Here is a 26,528-nt window from a genome sequence, read left to right as displayed (position 1 = left end):
GGCTCAAGTGTGTGTCAGCGTTAATCTGAAATCTTGAGTCATCAAGCTAAGGGCAGTGAAAGCCATTCAGTCATTCCCCTACCTTTCTTTCAGCGACCTTCGCTTGCACCGCTTCCCATTTTTCCTTCAGGTTGGCGAGGTCCTGCTCCGTGTTACTGTCTGGACCCTCGGGCATCATCGTTAGCAGTTGGTGACCCTTGTTCTGGAGCTCCTGATACAGCTCCTCTTTTGACTCAAAGGCAGAACACAACTCCTGTGAGGAAAAAAGACAACAACACAGAGGAGAGTGATGGTTTTGTCAAACAGGCTGAATTACAGTTAAAGACCGATCTATTGTTACTTTTGGATTTCTGCAGTGTTCAATGGGATGAATTTGTCAGTCGCTAGTCCAAATGTAACCCAAAAATGGTTAAAGAATGAGCATGGTGAGTCATGCCGAGCATCTCAGAAGCATGTTTCTCACAAAAATTTGACCAGGAAAATGTTACTAATTTGATAAAAGTAATCTGTCTGTTTTCAGTTCCCTGAACTGTCACCACTGCTGCCTCTTAAGGGAGAGCTCACTGTGAAAGTGTCTCCATTACAAAGTAGGAAGACAAAGCAGGAAAACATTCCTAAATTCATTATAGTCAGATATGGATGAATCAATTAGAAACACTTAAAGAGGTCTTTTTTATCACAGACTGCAGGGAAATGAGAGTAGTGTATTTTGTAGCGTCGTTTAATTTTCACACTTCAGATAAAACACAGAAAAGACAGAGTCACCTCCTCCCAAGTCTGCCATCTGTATGCAGCCTCTCATATTGTTAAACACATACCAGATGGGCGTTAAGCTGCTCCCGGGCCGTGTCTGGTAAGCCTCCCACAGCCTTTGATGCCAACAGCTGACGTTCTGTGTCTTTCAGCCACTGCTGCATGTCTTCTATCTCACCATGGAAACCCTGAGCCTGCAACACAATTCAACCTGAGTCAGGACAAAAGGTGCCTCACACACTCGCTATTAGCAACCTGTGATTCAGAGAGGAGGATGTGTGAGTTTTTAATTCCTTGGATTCATTTAGCTCGGTATTTATAAGCCTGTTTCATAATGAATTAAAACCTTAAAGTGAAAACAATAGAATGATTTAGCTTTCAGGATGCAAATTGAATAATAAGAAGGGGGTAGGGAGAGAAGTCTCTCCTCCCTGCAGAGCTTTTTGACTTCGACCTAAAAACTATTTTCTCCACAATTTAACAAGAAATGAGACACAGGTTAACTTTTTTTAATATACCTGAAGCAGAGAGCTTTCCAGCTGTTGCTTCCTCTGCTCCGTCTTTTCCAGGATGGCTTTCCATCGCTGGTTCAGATTCTCCAGTTTGCTCTGCAGACTAGAAGCTTCCTCTCCAGCGCTGGACTGCACCAGATCATTGCCGGCTTTGTTCACTGTCTCGACTGTTGACTTGTGAGCCAACACATCTATCTGGAGGACCTGTAGAGATAAATCAGCAGGAACGGCAAGATGTTGTGCAGATGGATATTAAGCACAAAGTGGATAATGACTAATTTACTGTAATAAACGGCACACTGACAGATACCATAAATGTTTACTTAATATGGTTTTAATGCCTGTGAAGTGTTTTACATTTTTGTATGTGATACTGGGCTATACAAATAAAATTGAACTAAACTGAACTGAAAGGACTTATTTGAAAAATAGCCCCCTAAAAAACCACAAGATAAGAGGTTTGTCATACGTTGTGCTTGGCGAGCTCTATCTCGATGGCTTTGGGGTCTCCTCCAGCATTTTTCTGTTCATTGAGCAGCTCCTCAGTGTGGCTCATCCAGGCCAGCAGCTCATCCAGTGCATGCTGGAACTGCCCCAGTGCGAGAAGGCCTCCCTCCAGTTTGTGCTGGATTAATGACAGATTAAACCATTTAATTTTGCAGGGAGAGAAAACAAACTGTTTAAGCCATTGCTGAGTCTGGTTTCTAGCCCACAAGAAGCTGTAGAGGTACGATACAATATATTTCACAGAATGATTGCAGACCTTGCTTAAACATGATATTGCCACCTAAACAATATAGCCATTTCTTTTAAATTTAGATATCAGTGTCAGCATTTCTGTTTTCTTATATAGCTTGCACTTTCGGTGTGAAGCTCCCCTTCTGCTTCTTTCTCTCGCTGACCTGCCGACTGATGATCTTCTCATCCAGGTTGTCCCAAAGCATTTTGAGTTCAGACATCGGCTCCTGGATGGCGGAGCGGTCAGCCTCCTCTGTCACCTTCTTCAGCAGGAGGCCAGCCTGGTGGTTCAGACGCTCCATCTCAATCTGTAGCTGGTACGCTTCTCCTTTGAACTCCTGGCAACCCAGCACATGCAGCGGTACACCCAATCAGTCAACAGAAAGAAGGACGCACAGACAATACCAGCTTTGTGTTTTTAGGACAAGATTTGTCTTATTGTACATCAAAGTAAATCCGGCTACTTTATGAAGCCATTTTCTTAGTGCTTTTGAACTAACACAAAGCAGACCATGAATCGAGAACTCAGCATAAACACAGCTGGTGTTTGACACAGCTGCTCTAACATCAAGGAGTCAAGTTAAAAGAATTGAAAAGTCTGAGAAGAGCTATAACAATAATAATATTTCTGTTTTTGTGAATGATGTTTTGATCTAAAAAAACAAAACAAAACAAATCTACAAGACTGTACCTTGAGTTCCACAATCTGCTGCTTGACGGTTTCCAGATCCGTGCCCACAGGTGACATTGAATCCAGCTTGCTCTCCAGAATATCCACCCAGTCAAACATACCCTGCATACATGGTTGGAAACCATTGTTAGTGAGAGAACAAAGCTGGGTGCACAGGGAGTCAAGTTTCAAACTGAGTTTCAAGTTATGCCCTGAATCTTACAGTTGGTCTGTTTAGCTGATAAATTAGAAAATTATACACAAAGAAAATGAAAAAAAAAACCAAACAAGCCCTGAGGTTACATGCCAATGCGCTGAAGAAGTGCAAAGAGGAGATTTAAACTTGTGTAAAAGAATCCTTCCTCACCGTGAAACTTTCTTACACACTAGTTAATGTTTGAGCCAAATATATCACGACCACGCTCTGGCTGGTGTTTCAAAATCAGTAGAGCTCTCACAAGATGTTATATCAACAGTTAGATCAACTGCATGGTAATATGTGGTTTCATCAAAAGGCCTCGGAAACTCCCTGGCTCACTGTATCTGTTAAATATCAAACATCTCATGATGAGTGATTGTATATTGTGTAGCTTGATATTAAGTATTTACCCCTTAAAGATGACATTCCCTCTTAATCTGACACCTCTATATATATATTAATAAAGATGTGGTTTGATGACCCTTAGAACAGTTTCCAGGTTTTTCCAAGGATAGCAACACAGGCAGAGACAACCCTTATTAACTTCTGATGCATGCCCAGTGTTTTGTTCTATAAGCAGGCCTGATATATGAGAGAAACCCCACGTCAATAAAATAGCTTCAAGCGTTACTCCTAGGCTTCCAAAAGATCACATCAAATAAAGTTAAAAACCACGAGAACCGTGACTGGGAAGTTTTGGAAAAGGTCTGCTGTTTCAAAACTTTTTAAATATTCTAAACCCTTTAATTTTCTAATTGTGTTGCTCTTGAGGCAGTGATCAAAGCACCTGCAGGCCATCTTGAAACTGCACAGCAGCTTGCATGGCTTCTTCCAGTCTCTCTCCTCTCTCCTTCCACGTCTTATTAAGATTCTCCCATGCTGTATTCACCTGAAAAAAATAACACAAATATTTTAGCATGATTATCTTGTAGGCAAAACATGTAGAGTGAGTGCTTTTCAGTGTAGTCTATTACTTCATCCAAGCTCTTCTTTATCACAGGTTTATCGGGTTCCCCGCAGGCAGTCATGAGCTCCGCACCCTGGTTTCGAACCCCATCGAGTTCCTCCTGCAGCCCATCAATCTCCTCCTTAAATCCCTGTATGGATGCATTGTTTTTTTATTATTTAATAATGAAAATGCACCACCTCTCTTAATTATCCATTTGTTAATGATCAAAAGTAATAGGTTTTTTATTTACCTCCACAAATTCCTGTTGCTGTTTGACGACTGAAGGATCGACTCCGGGCTCCTCCAGCTCCCTCAGCAGGTCGTGGCTGTCCTTAATGGTGACGATGAGGGCGGTGTGGTCACACCAGAACTTGTCTGCGAGGTCCATCACATCCAGCAGCTTCGCCTCCCGCTCTTCCACCAATGCCTGGATGTCGTTCCACAGGAAAACCATGCGGTCCAGTTTGTCTTGCACAGCTTGTACAGAGAAAAAGTCACAATTAGGAGGAATACAAAATAAGGCAAAGAAAAATCTTCCACGTTTACAGCAACATTTACAGCGGGAGACTTGGACTTTTTCTTGATTCATTATTTATCCTGAATAAGGAAATACATAAAAGCTACATGCACCTGGAGAAAAGCTTGATGTTTGATAAATAATAATAAATGGATAAAAAATGATTGAAAGCATATCTATACCATACCTTTGGCAGACAGGTCCTTGTCTGCCCCTTCGGATCGTGCGATCATCTCTTCACCTCGTTGCTTCAGTGTCTCATAAGATGGCTGCAGCTTCTCCAAATCCACAGAGACCGTCTTATTTTCAGTAATCTGCTCCTTGATCTTGTCCACCTCCACTGAGATGGATGGAGGCTGGTGGAGGCGTTCAGCGATCCGTTCCAGGGATTCGAGCATGGGATCAATTTTATCATGGAACTGGAAAAGGAGGAAAGGAAACACGTCAGTTTGCATATATAATTCATATCATGGGTTTTTATTATGGAAAGTTACCTTGAAACAAGAACACATCTGTATAATTATTTTTTACTTTGACAAATTTGCACATATTCAAAAATTTAAAAGCTACTCAACTAACTGAATAGACAATTAACAGCCAAGGTAATGTTGATGTTTACATTTGCAAACTATGACCACCATTTGCACCAGACATCACTATGATCAACTTAATTATTTCCAATAATCATATATTATCAAATAATCAAACCTAATAAACAGCTACTGCTTACCTGAGTGGATTTTGAGATGGCTTCATCCAAAGTGGCAGCTCTCTGCTTGACATCAGCTTTCAGTTTGGTGTAAAGTTGGTCAGTAGCTGTGTATTTCTCTCTGATGGGCTCACCCTCCACTGGGCTGAGCTCAAGTAACTGAGGACCAGTTTTATTCATCTTATCAATATGGGGCTTGTGCTCTGCAATCAGTTCCCGCATTTGCTGGAGAGGATGTGACAGGATCAGTTTAGTTTTTACTCATTTTACTAAATGTTTTGTGTTGAGCATCAGCGCACATTGGCCGCTTACCCTGAGGTCCTCTTGTTGCTGCCTGAGCGTGTCGTACTCAATGGCAGGCGGGGGTAACTGGCTGAAGGTGTTTAAAGTTTCCTGAAGCCATGGCCCCAGCTCCTCATAGGTCTCCCAGAACTGAGTGGCAAGAGACTGGGCTCGCTCAAGCTGCAGACAACGCTCTGAATTCAGCTGGCTGACGACACCATACTTCTCGAGGAGAGTCTGTGTCTTGGCCTGATTGAAGCCCAAGAAGAATCCTTTTGAAATTTCTGTCCATTTTCTTACTGAAAAATGTCTGAAATTTGAAATATATTTTCTTACCTTTAAGATTTCTTTCTCCTCTGGGTTTTTGCTGGTCATGATGGCCTTTCCTGTTTTCACAATCTCATCTACAGCATCTTTGTGCCTCATGATGTCCATGGAGAACATCTGTAAAACCAGTAGAGTGAGTTTGGCTGTATGTCAACAAAAGAAACCACTGTGTTTACTCTAATTTGTTTAAATGGAGATCTGTACGCACACACACAGACATGCACACACACACACACATGGCTAACCTTCTGTGCTTGGAGCTGAGCTGTGGTTTGGTCCTGCTCCAGCCTGATCTCACCCATCGATAGCAGTTTCCCCTCAGCGTCAGTCAGCCAGGAGAGTTCATTGTCTGCGGCCTGTTCAAACTGGAAACAAGAAAAAACAAGAGATACATTTAAAAAAGAGAGAGACACAGTCGAATGAGAATAAAAGGCAGTGTGTTAAGTTATGTGGTTTACCTGTTGTGACTTGAGTATGTCAGCATTGATCTGGTCGACCTTCTGGGTCAAAGTCTCATAGGCAGCTCTGTACCTCTCATTATCCTCAGACACAAGTTTGTCCAAACTCTCACGAGTGTGCCAGGGGATCAAATCCAAGAGTGAACTGCTCAACTCATTCAGCTGGTCCAACACTGGTTTTTGGTCTTTGATCTCTTTCAACATGGCCTGGACAGAAAGCACCAGTTCATCAGTAATAAATGCATTGCTGCATTGTATGAATACAATTACAATGTTTTGCACAAAGTTGTAGAAATCCTTACCTTCTGCCTGCTTTGTGAATGAATCAGCTGCTCGCCGACTGGCTCCTGATGAGCAAAGCTGTTAATCTCAGCCTCTGCTTTCTCTAGCCATGAGCTCAGATCCGTGTGAGTATGCTGCAGCTTAGAAGACAGACTCAAAACCTGCTCCAGTGTCTTTAACACACTGGCACTCATAGAGTTTATCTCAGCATATTTTGTTTTTATTCCATCCAGTTTGCCTTGGATAACGATCACCTCATCACCTATAGACATAAAGTAAATAATAATGTTCACTGTCATGTGCTTCTTTTGTTCTAAAACAGAGATACCTTATGCTAACAACTTCCTGCTAGCTGAACTCTGGGCCAAAATTCATGAGGTTAACAGAAAAGAATAAGCCTGCGTCCTACACAATGTTGTCATTTACAATCTGCATATTAAATTTATAGCTACATACATCTAGCTGAAGGTTAGCTAAGCTGATCACAAAGGCTGCAAACATAGAAGGAGTTTTTTTTAAAATTGTATTTGTCCTGTACTATGCAAATCAGAGAACAGGGGTTTTATCCATAACCTTAAGTTCACCTGCCCCTGTCCAAAAGTAACAAAGCATGCTTATTTGCACAACCAGGGCTCTCTTTTTGCTACAAAATATATACTCATATGGAGATATATAGATGGTGGCTAGAAGCTACTGTGTTTTAAGCATTTCTGTTATGCTAAGCTAAGCTAACTGGCTGTTGGCAATAAACAAATATAAATCCCATTGGACAGACAGGTGTTATCTCACCATCATTGAAAAATTAGAAATCTATTTCTCTGCAGAAGTTCATAGATGTGAAAACAACGTAATTCATGCAAAAAGTCCCTGCTCAATAAAACGGGCAATAAACCTTATGATGAGTAGTACAGAGACAGAACTGTTTGCTACACTGATAAATGAAGACATGCCTGTTGTTTGCTTCAGTAGCTCTACCCCATTGGAGATGGCTTGGTCAACATTCTTCTTCCTTAAACCAATATCACTTTGCAGTGCCTGAAAAGAAAAAAACAGACTTCAGAGAGTCACTGAGAGTAACAAGAAATGTTCCTATGGTGACACACAAAAGAGCAAAATAAACTGAAACATGATTGATGCAACTTAAATGAAAGGGCTACAAAATGTGTGGCCTGAGGAGGAGTGTATACCCGTTGGTCTGCCAGCTGCTTTTCAAGAACCTCTAGTCTGTAGTCTTCCACCGACACTTCACTCAGCCTTGTGTGTATCTCGTTGAGCCAGTTCATGAGAGCCACTTCATCCTCTCCAAACAGCTGGGCATTTGCCAAAGCTTGCTGAAGCATTTCAGCTTTCCTCCTGCATCGCTCCTGGAGCTCTATGTAACTGGCCTGAGTGGTGTCCAGTTTAGACTGAACAAACTCCTTATCGTCCACTGAGCTCACAGTTTTGAGCATTTGGCCAAGATTGACAGCCTGAAACAGGTCTTTACTGTGATTCATAATCTCCTCCTCTAATGCCTGGCGGCAGGGGATGGGAAATGGACCAAGAAAACATGACAAACAAAAAACAAACACGTGATAAAAAAATATTCAACTGAAATTTAGAAAGATGAATGGGAAATAATGAGAAGCACAAACTTACAAGTAACAAGCAAAATGAATAAAACTGAAGTGAACTTAACTGATAGTTTAAAAAAGCATGGAAATGATGAAAAATGATGGATATTACCTTGTGCTGAGATATCTGATCTTCCAGCTTAGAAGTCTCAGTGCCTATTGGCTCAGAGTTGGCGAGGTGTTTCTCTGTGGCTGACAGCCACTCGCTCAGCGGCTCCAGAGTCTCATGGAACTGCTGAGTCACCACTAAGATGCTCTCTAGTTGTTTGTGCCTGGAGATTGAAATCATACCAACCAACAGACTTACTCCTACTGGTCATTAGAAAGAATGCACCTTCGCTTTTAAATATTGAGGATCCACCCATCTTTTATATGCAGTCTATGGTTTTACATTGCAGTGTTTATACTAACCTGTTTTCAGCCTTCTTGAGAAGCGTGTCCCACCTCTGTCCCAGGCATTCAATCTCTTTTGCCACTTTCTCCTTATCCACAGACTCTGCCAGTTCAGCCACCTTCCCTCCCTCCTTTTTTATCAGCTCCACTGTCGGCTTTCGGTCATCCAGCAGTCTCTGTAAGAGCTGTCAAAGGCAAACAAAGAAAGAGAGTCATTGGGTGCCTTTTCATTGCTTTATTTTGAAAAAAAAAAAAAAAAAAACAGTAAATTTACCCAACAAAAAAGAAGTGCTCTTTAAACACAAAGCTTTGTGTACCACACTTGTTTTTAACAATTAATGCCAATTAAATAAAATTAATGGCGGGGCCAATGTTAAGCAAACATGAAGTATTGAAGTGCTAACATTAAAACAGACTTCAATGTGTTTTCTCTTTGTGTGAATCTGTGATTGCACCACTGGCTTACCTTCTGCTCTTGTATCTGTGCCTTCACCACTTTGAACTCGGCAGACGGAGGTTTTTGATTGGCCACGAGCTCCTCCGTGTCAGTCAACCAGCTGAGTAGGGACTCCAGAGCATCCTGGAACTGGCCACAGTGCAAGAGGGCTTCGTGCAGCTGGGCTGAACGCTCAGCAATCTGCAGACCAAATGGTAAATATAGATGTCACCTGTTTTAAGGGCCAAGGTCAAGTCTTTATATTTTCACAACGGAAAAAAAAACACAAACACGTGAAACCTTTTTGTTGAGGGTATTCCACTTAGAGTTGACACCTTCCAGGTCGTCCTCGAGTTTCTTAGTGCTAGTGCCTTTAGCAGCATTCTGGATCAGACCCTGCCCGAGGGAATTGATGTCTTGAAGCTGGTTCTGCAGTGGATCAATGTTCTCTTTCTGAAAAGCCTAAATAGACATGGAACAAATCATAATGAATATTTTAGAACTGCTCAAAATACAATGTTATTAATCTTCAGGACATTATTTCCTGTGGCCTTGAAAAATCACATTCATACAAATCCAATTAAACTTGCATTATGTGTATAGAAAGAACAGATATTTCCATGAATTCATTCAACAAATCTGGAATTTGAGAAGGTGAATTACAATAACGTCCTGTTTTATAAGTTAGTTCAAAAACAGCTTAAAAAAAGACACACATAAAAATTCATAAATCCAGTGCATAATCCCAGGAACTTATTTCATTATTCATGTCCAGAGACTACAATCGCCACATCAACACTTTAGGTTAACTTTTAAAAATCCAGCTAACACAATCAACTGTTTAACCAGTTAAGTAGTCATCAGCTTGGTTAATGGTTAAATCCCAGCTGTACACAATCACGCAGACAGACTTCCAGTCTGGCTGTTGAGAAAAACCTAATTCACCCATCGTGTAATCAGATATGTAAGACAAACACCAATCATTCATCCATGAAAAACGTATCTAAAGAGATGCATAATAGTGGTCAAAAGTTCAGAAATGGAGGGAGAAACTATTTTTGGCCACCTGTGGGGTCAATAAGCCCATAGGGTCCATTTCGGGGCACGCAGCAATGGCATTCAGTAAAGCCTCGATCTCTTGCTCCCCTGCGTGCTGGAATGTCTGTATACTTTTAGGCAGACAGGCTTCCAGTGACTGCAGAAACTCCTCCAGCTCCTCCATGCTGTATTTGGATGCCCCTTGTTGCACAGTACTGGGTTGTGTTTGCTGGCAGCTCTCCGTGGGTAGAGTTACAGAGTTTCCGTAAGTCTCAGGCTGTGTCACTACCACACTAACCAACTCACAGTCATCCTGAGACGACACATCCTCTAACAGTTCAGCAGTGGATAGCTCATCATAGTCTGTTAAAGTCCTGGAACGCCATCCAGAGGTGTCATTTTGAGCTCTGGAGGCTGACCCTGAAGATGACCTCCCTGTGGAAGATTTATAATCTCCATTGCTTAGGTTATCCCTTTCATTAACCTTGATCCCACAGGATTCTGTCCCCTGAACCAAGCTGCTACTGTGGTAAAGAGATCGGTTGTCCCTCACAGGCGAGAAAGGAAAGTCCTCCTGCCCTGAGCTGAGCGATCGCCCTGTTTTCAGGTCCCCAGACACATGCATTGCCTCGGAAGATGAGAAGCTTCTTGTACCGGGGCCTGTTCTTATGTGGGATCTACGACCATGTCGCTCCCTCTCCACAGTAGGGCTGTACAAACCCGAGTCCTCTTCAGATGTCAGTGAGCTGGTCCTACTCTGTCCTCTCTTGCCATTGATCAGGCCAGGCCTCTCCGCACTACCAGAGCTCACTGTTCCACTGCGGCTTGCGTATTCACCCAAATTAGTGGGGGCAAAAGTCCGCCATGACCGCCGATGATGACCGCCATGGTCCTTTTTCTCTCCTCCCTGCAGACGTGACTTCGACATTACTGTGTCGTTCACCCTAATAATGTCCCCATTCAGCTTAAGTCCATCAAAGATGGCACGCTCATCTAGCGTGACAGGTTTTCTGGTTTGGATCTCAAATGAGCTAGAAGGAGTGAGAGCTCCATTTCCACACAGGCTGCTGAGGTCTAACGTGCGATGGGTGTAAGGGAGGTTGCCTGTGAAGTGACGGGAAGAAAGACTACCTTTAGAGCCCGAGTCTATTTGCTCATTGAGCCGGACGGTGTCATAAATGGATCTCTGGGGCACATAGCAGTCATCAATGTTCATATCCTCCTCCTCCCCCTTCCCAACACAGGAAGGGTTTTGTCTGAGGCAATCTGGTCTGCTCAGAGGCTTGCCCATACTAAAACAATTGTCACAGCTTACAACAAAAAAAATATAAAGGAGGTATTGAAATCCTTTGAGGTATAAATTTAGTGTATGCTGAGTAGTTTAAAAAGAAGCCAACATGTGGTCAACTTACACGAGAAGTAACCGTGTGCAAAATAACACTGTTTGTCCTCTTTTAAATGAGAAGCTAACAACTGAATATAAAACATTTCAACTATTTTTTAAATAAAATATTCTCTCAAATTACAAATTAAGCCACAATTAAGATGATCAAACTTCAAAACAAAAGGCTTTGGATATACAAAAATATTCAAACAATATCTCCCAAAAATGCTCGGACTGTAAAACAACTTTATATTCCATAAAAGGAATGAAAGTTCAGTCTTTCAATAAAGTCACCTATTCCAAAAATATATTCCTCTGGGCTCTTCTCCAACTATTGCCAAATACATAATTACTATTCCTCTGGTAGAAAGTGCTTCCTTTTTCCTGAAATCCTTACAACATCCACGTAAACTTCAGGAAAATCCTCAGTGCAAAGTGAAAATATCCAGAAACAAATCCAGCAGGCTCCACTAAAAACTGCAGGCAGTTCTGAGGAGAGCTAGTACTCCTGGATAAACAAAAAAGCCTGCCCTTCCTCTCCCATCGCTCCCCTCGCACTGACAGACACTCTGCTGGCAGAGGGTTTCATGCCCCGCCCCCGCTCATTATTCAGACAACATCTGCCACAACTCCTTTTGTGCTCTGAGCCGCTCCGGCCCATGTTGATTGGTGGGCATATGACCCTTTTCCCCCCCCTGTTTAATTCCCCCTTATGTCCGCACGGCCCATATGACTTCACTTCTAACCCATGTTTGCATCATGACACATACTCTCACTTTTCCCTTTTTTTCCTTCAGTGACTGAGGAAATGAGAAGGGGAAGCAGTGTGCACCAGCTCTCACTGTGATGACATCACACTACGCTGAAACACACACACACATTTTTTTTTCGTCTTTTCTCGCTTTGCCCTCTGCTTTCTTCTCGTGGACGGTTGCTGTGGACCCCACAGATATTCTTAATTACAGTGGAATGCTGAGGGAGGCACAGGTCCCAGGTAATTTAACACCGACGGCTCTGCCAAGTGCATGACGAGACTTTTTAATGTCCACTGACCGGGGGTAGGAGAAGAATGCAGGATAGAGAGGAGATAATGAAAAGAGTTTATTTCTGTTTCCTGCATTGTCAGCACCGCAGCGGCTCTGCGTGAATTTCAACAACCCAAACCACGGTTTCCAGTTCTGCACGCTTGAGCAGAGACGGAAAGAGGAAGATGTTAGGGATAAAAAAGCAAAATTTTAAAGCGAGCGTGTGTGAAGCTGGGACAAGTCTGAAAATTTGAATATATGAATACCAATTATTTTTCCTTTTCAGCTGCTACAGGTCTCTTTGTCACTCTTTGTAAGTTACATGTAACTTTACAACCTGGCAAACTTTTCATAAATTGTGAACACTACATTTTATTTAAGTTCTAAAGACCAAAAGTAGAGGGCACTAAAGGTTGAAGAGGTGGTTTGTTTGTTTTTTAAATTGAGTAAAGCTCTTTTATTATCACCAAAGATGAGCAAACATTAGTTAGAGTGCATGTAGTGTGTGTTCGAGGGCGTGTGTGCGCTTCTTACAAGGATTACCAAATCTCAGTCTTTGCTTTGCTTTCGTCTCTATCGAGTTATTACTTTTAATAAAATTAGAAGGACCTGAAACCTATACAGGTTAACTTATCACAAAATAGATGTCGTGATAATTTACTATAGCTTAAGATGACACCCTGGCCAAAATCAAGTAATTTTACTATCATTAAAGACAAATATTTAAAGTTAAAGTCTTGCCATTTGTGCTTTAAAAGTCTTGTCATGACCACCTCAGTTTTTCTCTGAGCAAGATGACACTCTCATATTTAGATATGAAGTCAGCTGATCACCTGGAGAACAAGAGGCCTGAAACAACATTTCACTCAAACTCACTGCTTTCACACTACATGGGTCTTTTTTTAAAATCCTATTGCATCTAAACTTTATGTCTGCTCTCTCCAACACTAGAAACCTTTAATGAGTAAAAACTCAACATAACAACTCCATTACACCGTTCGGCTGGCCCACAGGGGTTTCATGTTTCACATTAATAATAATTTCTCATGACTTTGTGAATAATGAATAATGTGGCTCCAGTGACACTTTTTACAACTATCATCACCTTCAATGAGCTGGAGTAGCTACAGTGTGATTCAGAAGGTAGACATTTGTCTTGACTTGCAAGAGACACTGATGTAATGTCTCAACAGTGAGAAAAAGTTGCCACACCAGCCCCCCACCCGTACAGTTGAGTCACTAAAACATGACCTTGGGTGCACATAAAGACACACGGGGGCTTCCAAGCTCCTACACAACTCACGGGAAAACAACAGCAAACGCATGAAGTCGAAGACGTCTCATTCGAAACTTGACCTAAAATGGTAACAGCACATGAAAGAAAGGAATCCAAGCGCTGTCTTTCTCTGTTTATTTCTTGCTCACTAGCTGCCAATAAAGTCCACTTAACCAACAGCAAAAAATAGCCTGATTCACTGGATATAAAAAAGAAGATGACACAATTATCCAGACTGCTGCTAAATAAAGAAACAGCTTCAGGTCCAACACTGATTTGCTGTCCTGGACCGTTCCCCCCCCCCCCCCCGATATTGTTACAAATGAGTGTAAAGAGGATTTTCCGCTGACAGCTGAGGCCGTGTATGCCCTCTAAACGCAGAGTGGCAATAAGACAAAGACTTGGGGGGTGAATCACCGTGACAATGCTGCTTAGCAACAACTTGAATCAATCACTTTGTTAATAGCTACCCTGCAAGCTCTTTAAACCAAACTCCACACTAGAAGCAGGCACCTCCGACCTTGCTACCCCAATGATATTTTAATACAAGCATCCCTTGTGGGGGTTGGATGCTCCCCTGTTCGAGTGCAGCTCCCCATTAATTGAGAAAAAACAATCCCTTGACCTACATATAAGGACAGATCTGTGTGGTTTGCCTGTACACAGCTGTTTACATTGTTTTGGGGGGTTTTGGTAAATACTAATACTATAAATAAAGAAGGCCTTCATCATTGCACCTCTACAGCAAATATAGGTTAATCTGCTTTTGAATACACAGGAATTTAGGAGCTTTTAGAATATTTTGCATCCGTCTGTGAACCTTAGTACTGGCTAACCCATGTTTGATCCCTAAGTGATATCAGCAAAGGCACCCATAATTTTGTTAACAATGTGTGAGAGTTCGATTAACTTGAAAACAAACCATTATGTCTGTAAAACTGGCAATATGCTTAAAGGCCCTACAATAACGCTCCAATACGCTTAAGTCTATCAATTTTACACACTGAATCCAAAAATTACAGGCAAAAGTTGAAATCAAGAATTTATAGTCTTTGGGATTAAAGTGTTCATTGGCATAGGCTGTAATTACATAGCAGCTAGTTTAAATAATCAAGCTATTGATTGATTTAAAAATGCTTCACCAATTTTAATGGACACTTAACTGAGCACAAATACTATATTATTCAGGTGATTTTAAAAATGACAGCAATGTCTTTACCAACAGGGGTCAAAATAACAGACATCGACTTTGAGCTCAGAGCTGCAGATGATCAGGTTGCAATGGTTTGGATCAACCATATCCGTGTTAAGAGAGCAAGATGCAGGCTCAGCGTCATCATAAAATCAAGCAACACCCTGCTGGCAGCCACCTGGCTATGACGGCCCTTCCCTTTTGCCCCATCACTGCATATGGAGCCCTAGCTCTTTTGTTGACACCAGATGCCCCAAATGAACCAGGAGTCCCCAGAGGATTGTGTGCTCAGTGTGCTGGTATAATTTTCTCCTGTGCGAGGTTCTGTGGGTAGACAGCATGTATATGTAGGTTTTAAAAGTTGTTGTTTTTTTTTAAACTAACAAAATCCAGATTTAGGCTTAAAATTAAAGCAGGATTCCAATTAAATCTATATAAGATATCAAATGTCTACTGCTTTTCCAAAAGTAAAAAGTGAATGAAAGGCACAAAAATTGAGATTTTTTTATGATCATAGGAAATTACTGACTTTTGAAATAAGCTAGATGTATGAGGAGGTATAAAGTTCCTTACAACAATGATCATCAGCTTTACCACTGTAGCAACACTGATTCCCGGAAATCACAAACCAAAAAGGTGCAGATATACTGTGGTTTAATGTGTTAAAAATGCCGTATTATCAGGCAAAAAACTGAAAATAAAGCCTCAGATCAGGACAAACATACCTTAAAAGCCTCCAGCTGCTGGTTGATCACTTCTGTCTCCATGCTGACCGGCTCCTGGGACGCCTCCTTGTCCACAGCTCTGCAGAGTTTATCTTCCATTTGATTGAGTTTACCATACAGCTCCTCTAGCTTTGTAAGAGTACTCTGCACCTGGACCTCTCTTCCTTTGGCTCTGTCTAACAGTTTGCCACACTGCTTACTCAGAGCATCCAGATCTCTCTTCAGGCCCAGAAGGTCAGGTGAGGGTTCAGACTCTAACATCTTCTTACAGCTGTCTCCAGCATTGGCTGTGTTAGCCATGAGCTCTCGCAGCTTAGCCACAAAACTCTGAATGCTGTCCTGCTGTTCTTTAAGAGTGTCCAAATTGAGATCCACTGGGGACATGCTGTCTAGCTCATCATCCAGCTCTGTGAACTGTGCAAACATCTCGCGGATGTTGTTTTGGAACTGTCCGATACCCTGCAGTTTACCCTCCAATGCTTGACATGTCTCCTCCAGTTTCTTATTAAGGTTGCCGTAGTCTTTTTCTATGCTGTCTGCCTGTAGTAAGAGGTCTGTCACTCCTTCAGCATCTGGGACATCCACCACAAGGTCCTTGGCCAAGGCCTTCATGTGCTCTACTTGATTCTGCACAGCCTCTAAACTCTTGTGTTGGGCTTTCATGTTGGTTAGGCTCTTGTTGCTGTGTGCCTGAACTCCCTGTGTTTCATAGGCATCCACTTGCTTCTTAGCTCCCTCAAGCTGAGTCTTTGCCTCTTTGCACGCATCATTAAATTCCTTTACTGTGTGCGAGATCTTCTCTAAAGATTCCCTTTTGCTCTGCAGACTTTCCACTATATTGTCTACTCTTTTGCCAGTGCTAGCCTTCTCTTCTTTTATAGCGTCAGTGTCTGTGTTGGCCACCTCAAGAAGGCTATCTGCAGCTGCGTTAAGCTGCTCCACCAACCCTCTGTGCTTATCAACATCCTTCTGGAGAGCTTTCAACTGAGAAATGGAAGTCTCCACAGCAGCAGGATCAACGGTGAGCTTGACTCGGCCCTCGCTAGCCTCACACTCCTGAATCCAAGAGTTAAGCTTCTCCGCATGCTCCTGATACTTCAGTGATCTCATCAGAGCAGTTTGGAGTTTGTCAGCCTGCTCTGCGGAGCTCTTCTTCACTTCTTCCCAGTTGGATGAGAGGGTAGTAAGCTGACCTTGTAGTGCTAACTTCTCTGCACCATCAATGTTGTGCAGAAGCATCTCTCCCTCTCCAATGATTGTATTAAAAGCTTTCTCATGTTCACCGAGAGCCTTCTGGAGTTTACTGTGCTCCTCCACAGTTTGTTGCAGAACCTCCACTTTGGCAGAGATGGGTTTGGGCTTCGATTGGTCCTGGAGCTTCTCACCCAGCCATGACTGTAAATCTTTGGAAGTCTGATGAAACTGCTGAGAACTGGCAAAGGTGGAGTTTAACTGTTCAATTCTTTTTGCTGGAACAGAGAAATATGGAAAACATATTCAGTAAGTTGATCAACACCAGCGATAAAGTGAGTTTTATACAACATAACCAAACACTTTTTAATTTTCAGGACACTAACCTGCTTTCTCTTCCAACTGCTTAAAAGGCTTGCAAACACTCTCCAGCTGCCTTGCGAGGTCTGCTTTGAGGTAGTCCTCAGTCACCATCGCTGTGAGCTCTTCATTGATGGCCTCAGCCTCCTTCAGCTTCTTCTTCTCCTCTCGCAGCTGAGCCGAGATGTTCTGGGCATCCTCCAACTGCTTCTTCACAGCATCAGGTTGCGTGCTGAGGCCCTGATGGTTTGTGAGCTGACTCTCCAGCTGAGTGGCAGTGTTACTGAGGCTCCTCAGTAACTCCTGAAACTTCCCGGTTTTCACCACTGCCTGATCAATAAGGCTGTCTCGCTGGTCCAGCTGTCCTGTGAGGCCTGCCCACTTCTGAGTGACTGCAGCAAGCTGCTCGTTCACCAGCTTCCCACTCGAAGGGTCCTGATCACCTGATGAGCTTAGAATGGCGGAGGCAGCTTCCTCGAGTTGTTCATATTGAGGTTTGCGGCTCTTAAACTCATTCTGGAGGATCTGGGGGATAGAGAAAGAATATCAGATGACGATGAGCACAGCTTAAGAAATCCTCAGGAAATGCTTAGTGAAAATGAGTCAAAGGCGCCATTCTAACCTGGACTTGTTGCTTCTGCATTTTAAGCATGTTCGGGTCTATGGAGAGGGGTCCGAGGACACTCATCATCAGCTCCTTCTCTGAAAGCCACTGACCAAGCTGCTGCTCTGTTGTTTGGAAGATGTCCAGATTCTTGTTGGACTGCTCCAGGTGCTGCTTCCTCTCCTCAACAGAGCCACTGATGTCTGCCCAGGCAAGATCTGAACAGGAGGACAGAACAATCACACCAATGTCCATTAGTCAGCACAACAGCACCTTTATGTCCTCTGTCCCACTGTTCTCCTAGCAACAGCCTCCCACCTATTCACAACCTGGCACAACACATGTGTTAATTTAACCAGTGTACCGGGGGAAGGGACTGAGGTAGGCTCACATTTTGATAAATGAATTTATGAAATGCAACATTAGAAGTCAACATAGACACATAGACATAAACAACACGAGGCCATTTGAAGCCAATACCATGGACCACACCTATTTCTGCCAGCATCTGCTTCCATTTTGCTGCCTCGGGTGAGTTTGGATGAGTCTTAATCAAGTCGAGAAGCTTCTCTCTGAGCTTGTGAAGCGGCTCTTGTTTTTGCTTCATGTTGTCTTCAAATGCCTGAAAGAGCAAAACAAATCATAAATACCTAATGATTTCTTTTAAGATTGTCCAATGACTATCATATTCACAGTGACAACCACCTGCAGTTTTGTTATATAATTAAATGTAACACTCCACGTGGAGAGCAGCAACACTTTTTGTACCTTCTGCTGTTCAAGCTGTGTTTTCACCGAGTCTTTCTCTGTGGCTGCACTGTTCCAGGACTGTGCGGTCTTTTTCATGTCCTTCAGCCACAGCATCATGTCATCTGTCTCCTTCTGGGCCTCTTTCACCTTCTGCAACAAACTACTCAGCTGTGCTGAGCGATTCTTCAGCGTTTCTCCGAGGTCCGTGTACCCCACATTGATGGAAGACATGTTCTGCTGAATAACCATCAGCTCTGAGGATATGAAAAATAATCTCACTGTTATAATTTTATTTTTTCCAGACATTTATAGTCAGCATGAGATATTAATAATAGTAATACATTAGCAACATGCTATATGGTATAGGACAGTGTATTCAGAATATGAGGACATTTCTTATTGTCTTTTTTCTTTAACTAATAGTTGTAATCTGAAGATACTTAGAGGTTATTTACGCAGCATGGACCACATACACTCTGATGACAAAGCAGCACCCACATACACACTTCATTACCTTTGTTGGTTAGGTAGGTATGGCTTGCTGGACCATCACCATTAGTAAGAGCTGATGCAAAGACATGAAACAAAGCTTATGTTAGGAACAAGCAGATGGACCAGAACTCATGGCACCAGATCCTTCAATGATCTTTAACAGTTAGTAATTAAACAACACTCAGAAGACAACCCAAACACTACCCATCTGATTCAGTTTTATGACTCATATACACGAGTCTATGTGTGCTGATGTTTACCCGACTTGTTGGGAGTCTTTGTCTTGGCAGGTGATGTGAGGAAAGTAATCAAGTTGCACAGCGTCGATCCTTTAGTGTTCAGGTCTTGGACAACGGGGCCTTTGGATGTCCATTCATCTAGTAATCCCTGATAAAACATTCATTATATGTCATTTAGAAGATAGACAGACAGACAGACAGACAGACAGATCTTTTTATCTTTTCTGTGAAGAAAACAGTCTCTCTGCTGGACAGCGCACTGTTTCACTCTTAGATATGTCCTGTATAGACACCAACTATTTAGCTGTCATTAGCAGGCAGAGTAAGCACATTTGGGTAGTTTGGAGTTTAAGGAGACTCGGACTATAATCTACTAAAACGTAGTGACTACCTATTGCAAAACCCATGAATTCCAAACTGCTGTGTCAGTGTGTAAACAGCAGTGACTTCTGTTCCAGCACCTTAACTGCAGTAAGATAAAACATATAAAAATAACACTCTCTCTAAAATATACTTTGTATTTATCTCATGACTCACGGTGACTATCTGCAGGTCGCTCTCCAGAGTTTTCTCACTGCTGCTTGGCTGATCTGCAGGTACTTTGTCATTAGCCTCCTCCAGCCACTTAGTGAGAGCGCTAGCTGCAGATCTGAACTCTCCCAGCTGGTCCTGACAAGATGACAGTTCCTCTTCCCTGCAAGCAGGCGTGAGGAATCAGTCAGAGTTTGCATCCATTTGAATATTACAAGCAATGCACAAATGTTAAAGTTAATAAAAAGAACACAAAATTAAGAGTTAAAAATAGCAAAACTCTGTTCTTCCAGACTTACTTTTCTTTGATGGTGTCTTTAAAGGTGCTGAAAACATTTGAGAGATTGTCCAGCTTGCTCTGAATTTGGGCTTTGTTTCCATCAGGGCTTATTTCAGACAGCTCCTTGGACAAAGTTTGCAGCTTCTCCAAATCACCAGCATATTCAGCCATCTCAGCTTTGGTGTTCTGCAGAAAAATATCATCTGTCAGCTAATCTGTGCATGATGAAATTAGATTACTGAGAAAATAGTCAAAATTTTTAAACGCACCTGCATTAGCTGAGACAGTTCATTGAAAGTTTTCCCCGGGCCGTCTGTTTCGTGCAGGTCCTGTGAGCGCTTCAAAACAAACTGCTGGACTTTTTCTGCTACATTCTCAAACTGCTCTACCTTTTCTTTCAGCTTCTCCAGAGTAGCAATTTTTTGCCTGTGCTGATCACACGCATCAGAGAAGCGCTGGGAGAGAGAATCCATCTTAGACTGCAGAAGCGCGGCAGCAGAGGGATCAGCCGTCTCCACAAACTTCTTCACCTTGGCTTTCATGGTTGAGATGCTGCTCTGGCGACTTGCTATGTCCTGCTCTAAAGCCTTAAACAAAAAAAAGATAGAAAACAGTAAAGTTTTATTAGATTATTAAAATAAATATGAAGCTGGTACGAAATTTTAGCATCATTAGAGCGCTGAAATGTTGACCAAAAAAACCACATACTGCTTCTTTGCTCAGGATGCCTCCAAGAGATGCAGAGTCCAAGGTTATTTGCCCTTTTTCTTCCACACTGGCCTCAACTCCCTCCATCCATCCCATCATCTCATCCAAGCCATCCTGAACACTCATAGAGCGAGTCAGGGTGATCTGCAGCTTCTCATTTCGATCGCTTACAGACTTGGAAAGGTTGTCGTAACGCTCCACTATGTCATCTAAAACGCACGAAAACAAATCAGGTTCTGCTTAAAACAGGATCATGTCTCGCTGTCTGGAACACACCATAAGGTAAACATTTCAAACAAAGGTAGAAACATATTTGGCTTTTATGAGTTTGTTTAGGCTATAATGTTGGCAAAGGACATCCATTAGCTTTTTGGTTGAGGTAACAGCATTTTAAGTACATGCCAAGAAACCAATAACTGGGGAAAAATGAACACAAATGATTCAAAAGCCATGAATCACACTGATAACATTTTTCTGTTGTAGTAAAGTAATGGTGAACTCTTTGTGGTATGTTGACACCAACCTAGCTTGATAAATCATGGCTTTCTTTTTTACATTAACACAGTGCTCGATTAGTATTTCACAGGGCAGTTGAAAATATGTAAAATTTTCCAAAACTACTTCCAAATTATTTAACTGTCTGCTGCCTTTCAAGTTACTTATTTAAAAGGTCTAAATCTGAACAGCAGGAATTTGGGTGTCCCTTCAGCCCTGAGTAGCTTTTCCAGACCATGGATTAGGCCCAGACTAAAAGAACAAGTAGTGCAGACTTTCATTAAAAAAGTTTATAGTCTAGGACACTAGGCTTAATGTCTGTCTGGGAAATTGAGCCATTAGGTATACAGATCATGCTGTGCAGCTGACTTTTATTTTTCTCACCTACTGTCTCCTGGATCTCATCTGGATTGCTCAGCAGGTCACCTTCAGATGTTATTAAAGACTCAGCTGTTTTATGTAAAGAATCAATAGCAGTCTGGTGCCCCATCATCTGACCTTGTAAAACCTGGAGATTAATAAATAGTGACAAGAAAGGTAAAAAAAAAACCAATCCTCATAAATACATGCTCTGTTTCTAGAAAATCTACGCTTTTTATATAGCGTACTTGATGATAATAACCTCAGAGCGATCATGCCTGGGTTTAATATTGGTTAGTTGAATCCACCTATGTGACTTCACTATTACTCTTAGAGAAGTGCTTAGAATTTCTGCAGTGATTTCAAGTCCAAGCCCAGAGTACTGTGTTTCTTGGTTGGCTCGGAGGCAGCTCTTATCTGTGCATATTTATCCTGTAAGTCACTACCTCGCTACAGAGAAATGTTGAAACTAGCTGCAGCCAAAGCCTTGACAGAGACAGCTCTGTCAGCCCAGTTCGTTATCTTCTCGTAGGAGTATGCGCACTACAAATGACCAGAGTTAAACTATTCACATGTGGGTTTGAGTTTAAACGCAAAGCTAAAAATAACTTTGTTGCACTTAAGTCAGTGGAAACACTGTATATGGCGAGGCAAGGTCTATTGCCCTTATAACCCCTATAACTGTCACGTCTAAACAAGGCTGTTCCTTCTGTCTGTGCTTGGATTGTGCCTAACCTTTAGAGTTGACGCCGAGTTGATGAAAGCTATAATGAGGATAAATAACACAAAAAATAACATAAAAAAATGTCTAAAAGTATCTTTTCACATGAATTCTCTTTGGCCTCGATAACAAGGGATAACAATGAGATTAAAGAAAAAAATACCACAGGGTTGAAACAAATCTCGGCTTTTCAACACAACATTCTTGACTTGACTTTAAACTCTTAGGCCTAATTAGTTCAGCTTTTTGCTGCAGTTCTTGCCTTGGTGTCCTCCAGCTGTTTCTGTAGCGTTTGAGGGTCAGCTGCTATGGCCTCTGATTGCTGCTTTCTCGCCTCCTCCTCTGAGCTGTTGAGCCACTTCAAAAGACCGGTGCTTGAGTCGTCATACTTTTTGTACTTGTCAACCACGTCTTTGAGGTTGTTGCCAAGCAGATTGCACTGTGACAAAAGAAAAATAGATTCACTTTGGTTGTTTAAATAAAAGAATAATAGCAAAAATAACTGACCATAAGATCGCGATCTCGAAAAGCCATTTTCACAGTAAAGTTAACTAAAAGAGGTGCTGCAGTTTTACTTATTTTTTAAAATAATATTTTCAAATCTAATTTCAATCAATGTTTTCTGTTATTTATTCCACTGTAATTCCAACTAGGACAGCTCTAAACTTTCTGTGCAGCAAATCAGCTTCATGTTAAACTACATCAACTTTAACTTTATCCTTATATACATTTAAATAAAAATTAATTTGCCATTTAAAACTTTTTTTGGTTTTTATTTTTTATTAGGACAGATGCTGCCACACAGTGGGAAAAATAAGCCATTACGCCCATTCTGATCAGCTGCATACTAAATACCTGTGAGTGTAGTGTTTTATATCGACTGGCTGCTGAATCTAGTTTATCCTTGACAGCAGAACAGGTCCCTGAAGTATCCACATGCAGCAGCGGATTCTTAGCTGCCGGGTCAGCTGATCCAAATGCCTTAGCCACGTCCAGCACTTTCTGTCCCGAAATAGTGATGAAGCGAAGGTCCCCTTTGTGGGAAATCACATCCTCCGAGAAGCTTTTCTGTCGCTGAAGGTTATCACTGAGGATATTAAGGGAGCTTGCAGGTGCTCCCAGTTCCAAAATCTCTTCTTCAGCCTGGTTTAACCAGTTTTCAAACTCCTCACAGTCATCCTGGAACTTCTTCAGCTCCTCCTGGACACACTGCACCTGCTTCATCTGCTGCTCAGCCTGAGTCAGGGACGTCTCATAGCGCTCCTTTAGCTCTTGGATGTTCTTCTGCAAAGCCTCCTTCTCCTGTGGAGACAGCACGTTGGCTTGCTTGTCAAGCATAGCCTGAGCTGACTGGGTGGCCATGATCAGATCCTGCTGCTGGGACAGAATCTCCTGGTGATGGGCCTGTGGTCACAATTATAGAAAAACATGTTATTAGTATGCCATAAGATATTTTAGACATTTTTGAGACCTTAAGTGTAGTCTTATCTATCTTTTAATGTTTTGAAAACACTCAGAGGCATTTCTTGTCTCCACCATCTCTTTAATACATGTTATATTTCAGTTATTAAGACAGCTTCATGTTTTCAGTCTAGTAATCTTAATATTGTGAGCTGTTAGGAAAAATGGTATGAATCACTATTGAAAATAAATAAATAAACTCCAACAAACTAACTATACCTTGAGCCTTTGGTACTGCTTATCAAGATTCGGGGATTCATTGTCCTCGCCACTGGTCTCTCTGCCAAAATCCTTTTCAGTGGCCTGCAAAGCGTTTCCGTTGGCATTATCATCGTCTGTTATCAGTCCCTTAGCTGAAGGTTCCTCTGGCAGGTTTCCATTTTCTTGACTTACATGGTCTGTTTGATCCAGGCTGCTCTTGTTTTTATTTCCTACATTGGAAATCCAGTCCAGAAGACCTTCAATTTTGCTCTTACTCTCTTCAAGCTGTTCGACAGCTGCTGCCTGTGCCGACAGACCACACATTAACAATGCTGGTTTCACTCTAACATACAATTCAAATTCTCAGGAAACAGAGAGTTTTTACAGAAAGCACACATGGAAGGAAGCCAAACCTTTTCGCTCTCCTGCTGTATGGCTGTCGTGACAGCTTTCTCCAAATCTTTTCTGGAGTCCTCGGCTCGCTGGTTGATGACCTTGGCTTTGCTTTTAGCCTCTTCCAGCTTGCTTTCAATAGCGGCGATTTGATCTGGTGTCATCTTGCTTCGGTTTTCCACGAGAAATTTATTAGTACTGCTGATCACGTCATTTAAGGCACTGGCATTTGTCAACACGTCTTTTTGGAGAGCCTTGTGAAGAAACAGAATGTTTTTTTAACTGATGAATGAAGCATAATATATTTTTTTGTAGGGCAAACCAAGTGAAGTTATGACAAACCTGATGCTCCTGCTGGTACTGCTGCAGGTCTGTAATACTCTCAGCATTTTCAGCCTGTTGCTTATGGCCAATCAGGCGGTTCTCAGTCAGCGTGAGATTATCACACACGTCCGCCAACTTGTCTGTAAACTCCTTCTGTTTCTCCAATAAAGACTGACATTAGAAAAAAAAAAGGTAAGGTCAAACTTTATATCTTTAAATCTCGTGTTGCGCAAATCTATTCTCACTAAAACATTCATGTAGACACAAACATCAAAGGTGTAAAATAGTTTTCACATAATGAAAATGAAAGGAAGGAAAGGAAGGGAGCAAGAATTCGAGCACGCAGAGGTAACGTGCGAAGTTTGCTTCAGAATAAACTCTCCTAAATCAAACCAGTGTAAATATCGAGTTTGCTGTAAACATGCTGTTTGCCAATTTGTTGCCATGGTGCTAAAAAGCACAGGAGGACATCATATTGTGTGTTAGTCTGTTTGTTTTTCAGGACATTTTCCAACAAAGATAGCACATTTTGTCCAGTTAAATGTTCGCCGGAGTCTCAAAGCCTGTAGAATGAAAACAAGCACAGAAGTTAGTCTGCAGCAGGGATCGAGCACTCAAGCATGCAATGCTGTTATTTCTCTGAGCATTTACAACCTCAAACTCTGGAAAAGAAACAACAAACTCAGACCAGAATACACTGAAACGTGCAGAATGTCTAAAATAAAAATAAAAACCCACTCAGATTTACAGCTTAAATTCAAGTAAAACAACTGAAAATGTCAATCTAAACTGCAACAAAAACAGAGCTACACTTTTTCTTTACAGGAAAAATCTCAGTGAAATGATATATTTATAGCATATACACAGGCAGACCTCTGCCAGGTTTTCTCTCTCTCTGTCATCAAGCAGGACATCTAAGGCACTCTTCTGTGTTACAAGCCTTTCTATCTGGTCTCTGAATGCTCGCTGAGTGGTGCTGAGGAACTTGAGGAGGTAGCTACTCTTAGCCGGACTCAGGAACTGAGTGTGCTCTGAAATAAAGCACTGGATATCAAACGTGACATCCTCTAACTTGAGCCTGGCTTCTTTTTGCAGATGGTCCTCCATGTCCTGGGAAAATAAAACATGGAAGGATGTTGAGGGTTTTTCTCCTCTTGTTTACTCAAGCTGTGCAATGCTTTAAACTGCAATTTAAGGTACCTTATTCTGCTGGCTCAGATGTTTCAGAGTGTCCACATCACATGTGTTCAAATCCACACCCAACATCTCAGAGTTATTTTGAATGAGCCCCGCCAGAGTATTGAGATCACTGAGGTGCTGCTGATATGTTGATTCCAAGTGTACCTAAAATCATATATAAAGGGGTCAGTGGCTGATGCTACTGTTAAATTATTGTATTTTAATTACTGTGTTAAGACTGACCTTCCCTGTTTCCATCGCTTGAATCAGAGAGCTGCTTCTTTCTGCACACATCTGAGACACAGCAGTAAAATCTGGCTCTAACTCCAGATATATCGAGGCCAAGTCGTGGTGGATTTGCTGGGGAACGTCTTCATCAGCAGAGTTTATGAGTTGTTTGGCTTTCTCCATATCGACTGTCAGAACATCAGCCAGACTAGAAAGCTGAGACTGCAGAGACTAGATAGAAAAAAAAAAGAATTTGATCAGGAACTGAAACACATGTTGACATTTGAAATATGTTAAAAATCGATCATTTATTCAAAAACAAATGGGCTTCAGCTGGTCATTTCTAACCTGACATTCCTCTATTTGGTTCTGCAGTTCTTCCATGTTGTTGTCTGTGGGTATTGGGGTTGAGAGGTCTTTTCTGGCATCTTCTAAAACATCAGAGTGATCCTGCAGTCTCCCAACACACTCCAAATAATCGTGGATGGAGAACAGCTGTGGGTAAAGAAAAAAAAATGAATTCACAAAAGGAA

General features: G+C 41.9%; 1 protein-coding gene across 4 annotated transcripts in view; it reads right to left on the bottom strand.

Annotated features, from left to right (window-relative positions):
* Positions 1–26,528, bottom strand: part of dst (dystonin) — a 104,866-nt gene that overhangs the window by 16,021 nt on the left and 62,317 nt on the right. For 3 of the 4 annotated variants that reach the window (XM_084948758.1, XM_084948754.1, XM_084948757.1), the window contains 43 exons: positions 26,344–26,490; positions 26,011–26,226; positions 25,789–25,932; positions 25,462–25,698; positions 24,607–24,759; positions 24,285–24,518; positions 23,890–24,174; positions 23,065–23,613; positions 22,472–22,648; positions 21,513–21,636; positions 20,634–20,842; positions 20,195–20,512; positions 19,945–20,111; positions 19,652–19,808; positions 19,136–19,262; positions 18,898–18,948; positions 18,402–18,637; positions 18,126–18,255; positions 17,652–17,851; positions 17,056–17,554; positions 15,479–16,947; positions 9,139–9,300; positions 8,869–9,039; positions 8,421–8,587; positions 8,122–8,281; positions 7,584–7,910; positions 7,347–7,431; positions 6,417–6,658; positions 6,115–6,321; positions 5,902–6,021; positions 5,666–5,773; positions 5,360–5,578; positions 5,069–5,272; positions 4,526–4,757; positions 4,072–4,298; positions 3,847–3,969; positions 3,660–3,761; positions 2,695–2,796; positions 2,168–2,341; positions 1,735–1,890; positions 1,272–1,469; positions 819–947; positions 83–253 (listed from right to left, as the gene is read on the bottom strand). In XM_084948758.1, coding sequence (XP_084804884.1) covers positions 83–253; positions 819–947; positions 1,272–1,469; positions 1,735–1,890; positions 2,168–2,341; positions 2,695–2,796; positions 3,660–3,761; positions 3,847–3,969; positions 4,072–4,298; positions 4,526–4,757; positions 5,069–5,272; positions 5,360–5,578; positions 5,666–5,773; positions 5,902–6,021; positions 6,115–6,321; positions 6,417–6,658; positions 7,347–7,431; positions 7,584–7,910; positions 8,122–8,281; positions 8,421–8,587; positions 8,869–9,039; positions 9,139–9,300; positions 15,479–16,947; positions 17,056–17,554; positions 17,652–17,851; positions 18,126–18,255; positions 18,402–18,637; positions 18,898–18,948; positions 19,136–19,262; positions 19,652–19,808; positions 19,945–20,111; positions 20,195–20,512; positions 20,634–20,842; positions 21,513–21,636; positions 22,472–22,648; positions 23,065–23,613; positions 23,890–24,174; positions 24,285–24,518; positions 24,607–24,759; positions 25,462–25,698; positions 25,789–25,932; positions 26,011–26,226; positions 26,344–26,490 — 9,615 coding nt within the window. The remainder of the gene's footprint in view (positions 1–82; positions 254–818; positions 948–1,271; positions 1,470–1,734; positions 1,891–2,167; positions 2,342–2,694; positions 2,797–3,659; positions 3,762–3,846; positions 3,970–4,071; positions 4,299–4,525; positions 4,758–5,068; positions 5,273–5,359; positions 5,579–5,665; positions 5,774–5,901; positions 6,022–6,114; positions 6,322–6,416; positions 6,659–7,346; positions 7,432–7,583; positions 7,911–8,121; positions 8,282–8,420; positions 8,588–8,868; positions 9,040–9,138; positions 9,301–15,478; positions 16,948–17,055; positions 17,555–17,651; positions 17,852–18,125; positions 18,256–18,401; positions 18,638–18,897; positions 18,949–19,135; positions 19,263–19,651; positions 19,809–19,944; positions 20,112–20,194; positions 20,513–20,633; positions 20,843–21,512; positions 21,637–22,471; positions 22,649–23,064; positions 23,614–23,889; positions 24,175–24,284; positions 24,519–24,606; positions 24,760–25,461; positions 25,699–25,788; positions 25,933–26,010; positions 26,227–26,343; positions 26,491–26,528) is intronic. The other variant, XM_084948755.1, reaches the window with a different exon arrangement.

Source organism: Perissodus microlepis, chromosome 13 (genome assembly GCF_051167445.1).
Source record: "Perissodus microlepis isolate ML-2025 ecotype Zambia chromosome 13, ASM5116744v1, whole genome shotgun sequence".
Classification (NCBI taxonomy): domain Eukaryota; kingdom Metazoa; phylum Chordata; class Actinopteri; order Cichliformes; family Cichlidae; genus Perissodus; species Perissodus microlepis.
This window is presented reverse-complemented; position numbering and strand designations above follow the sequence as displayed.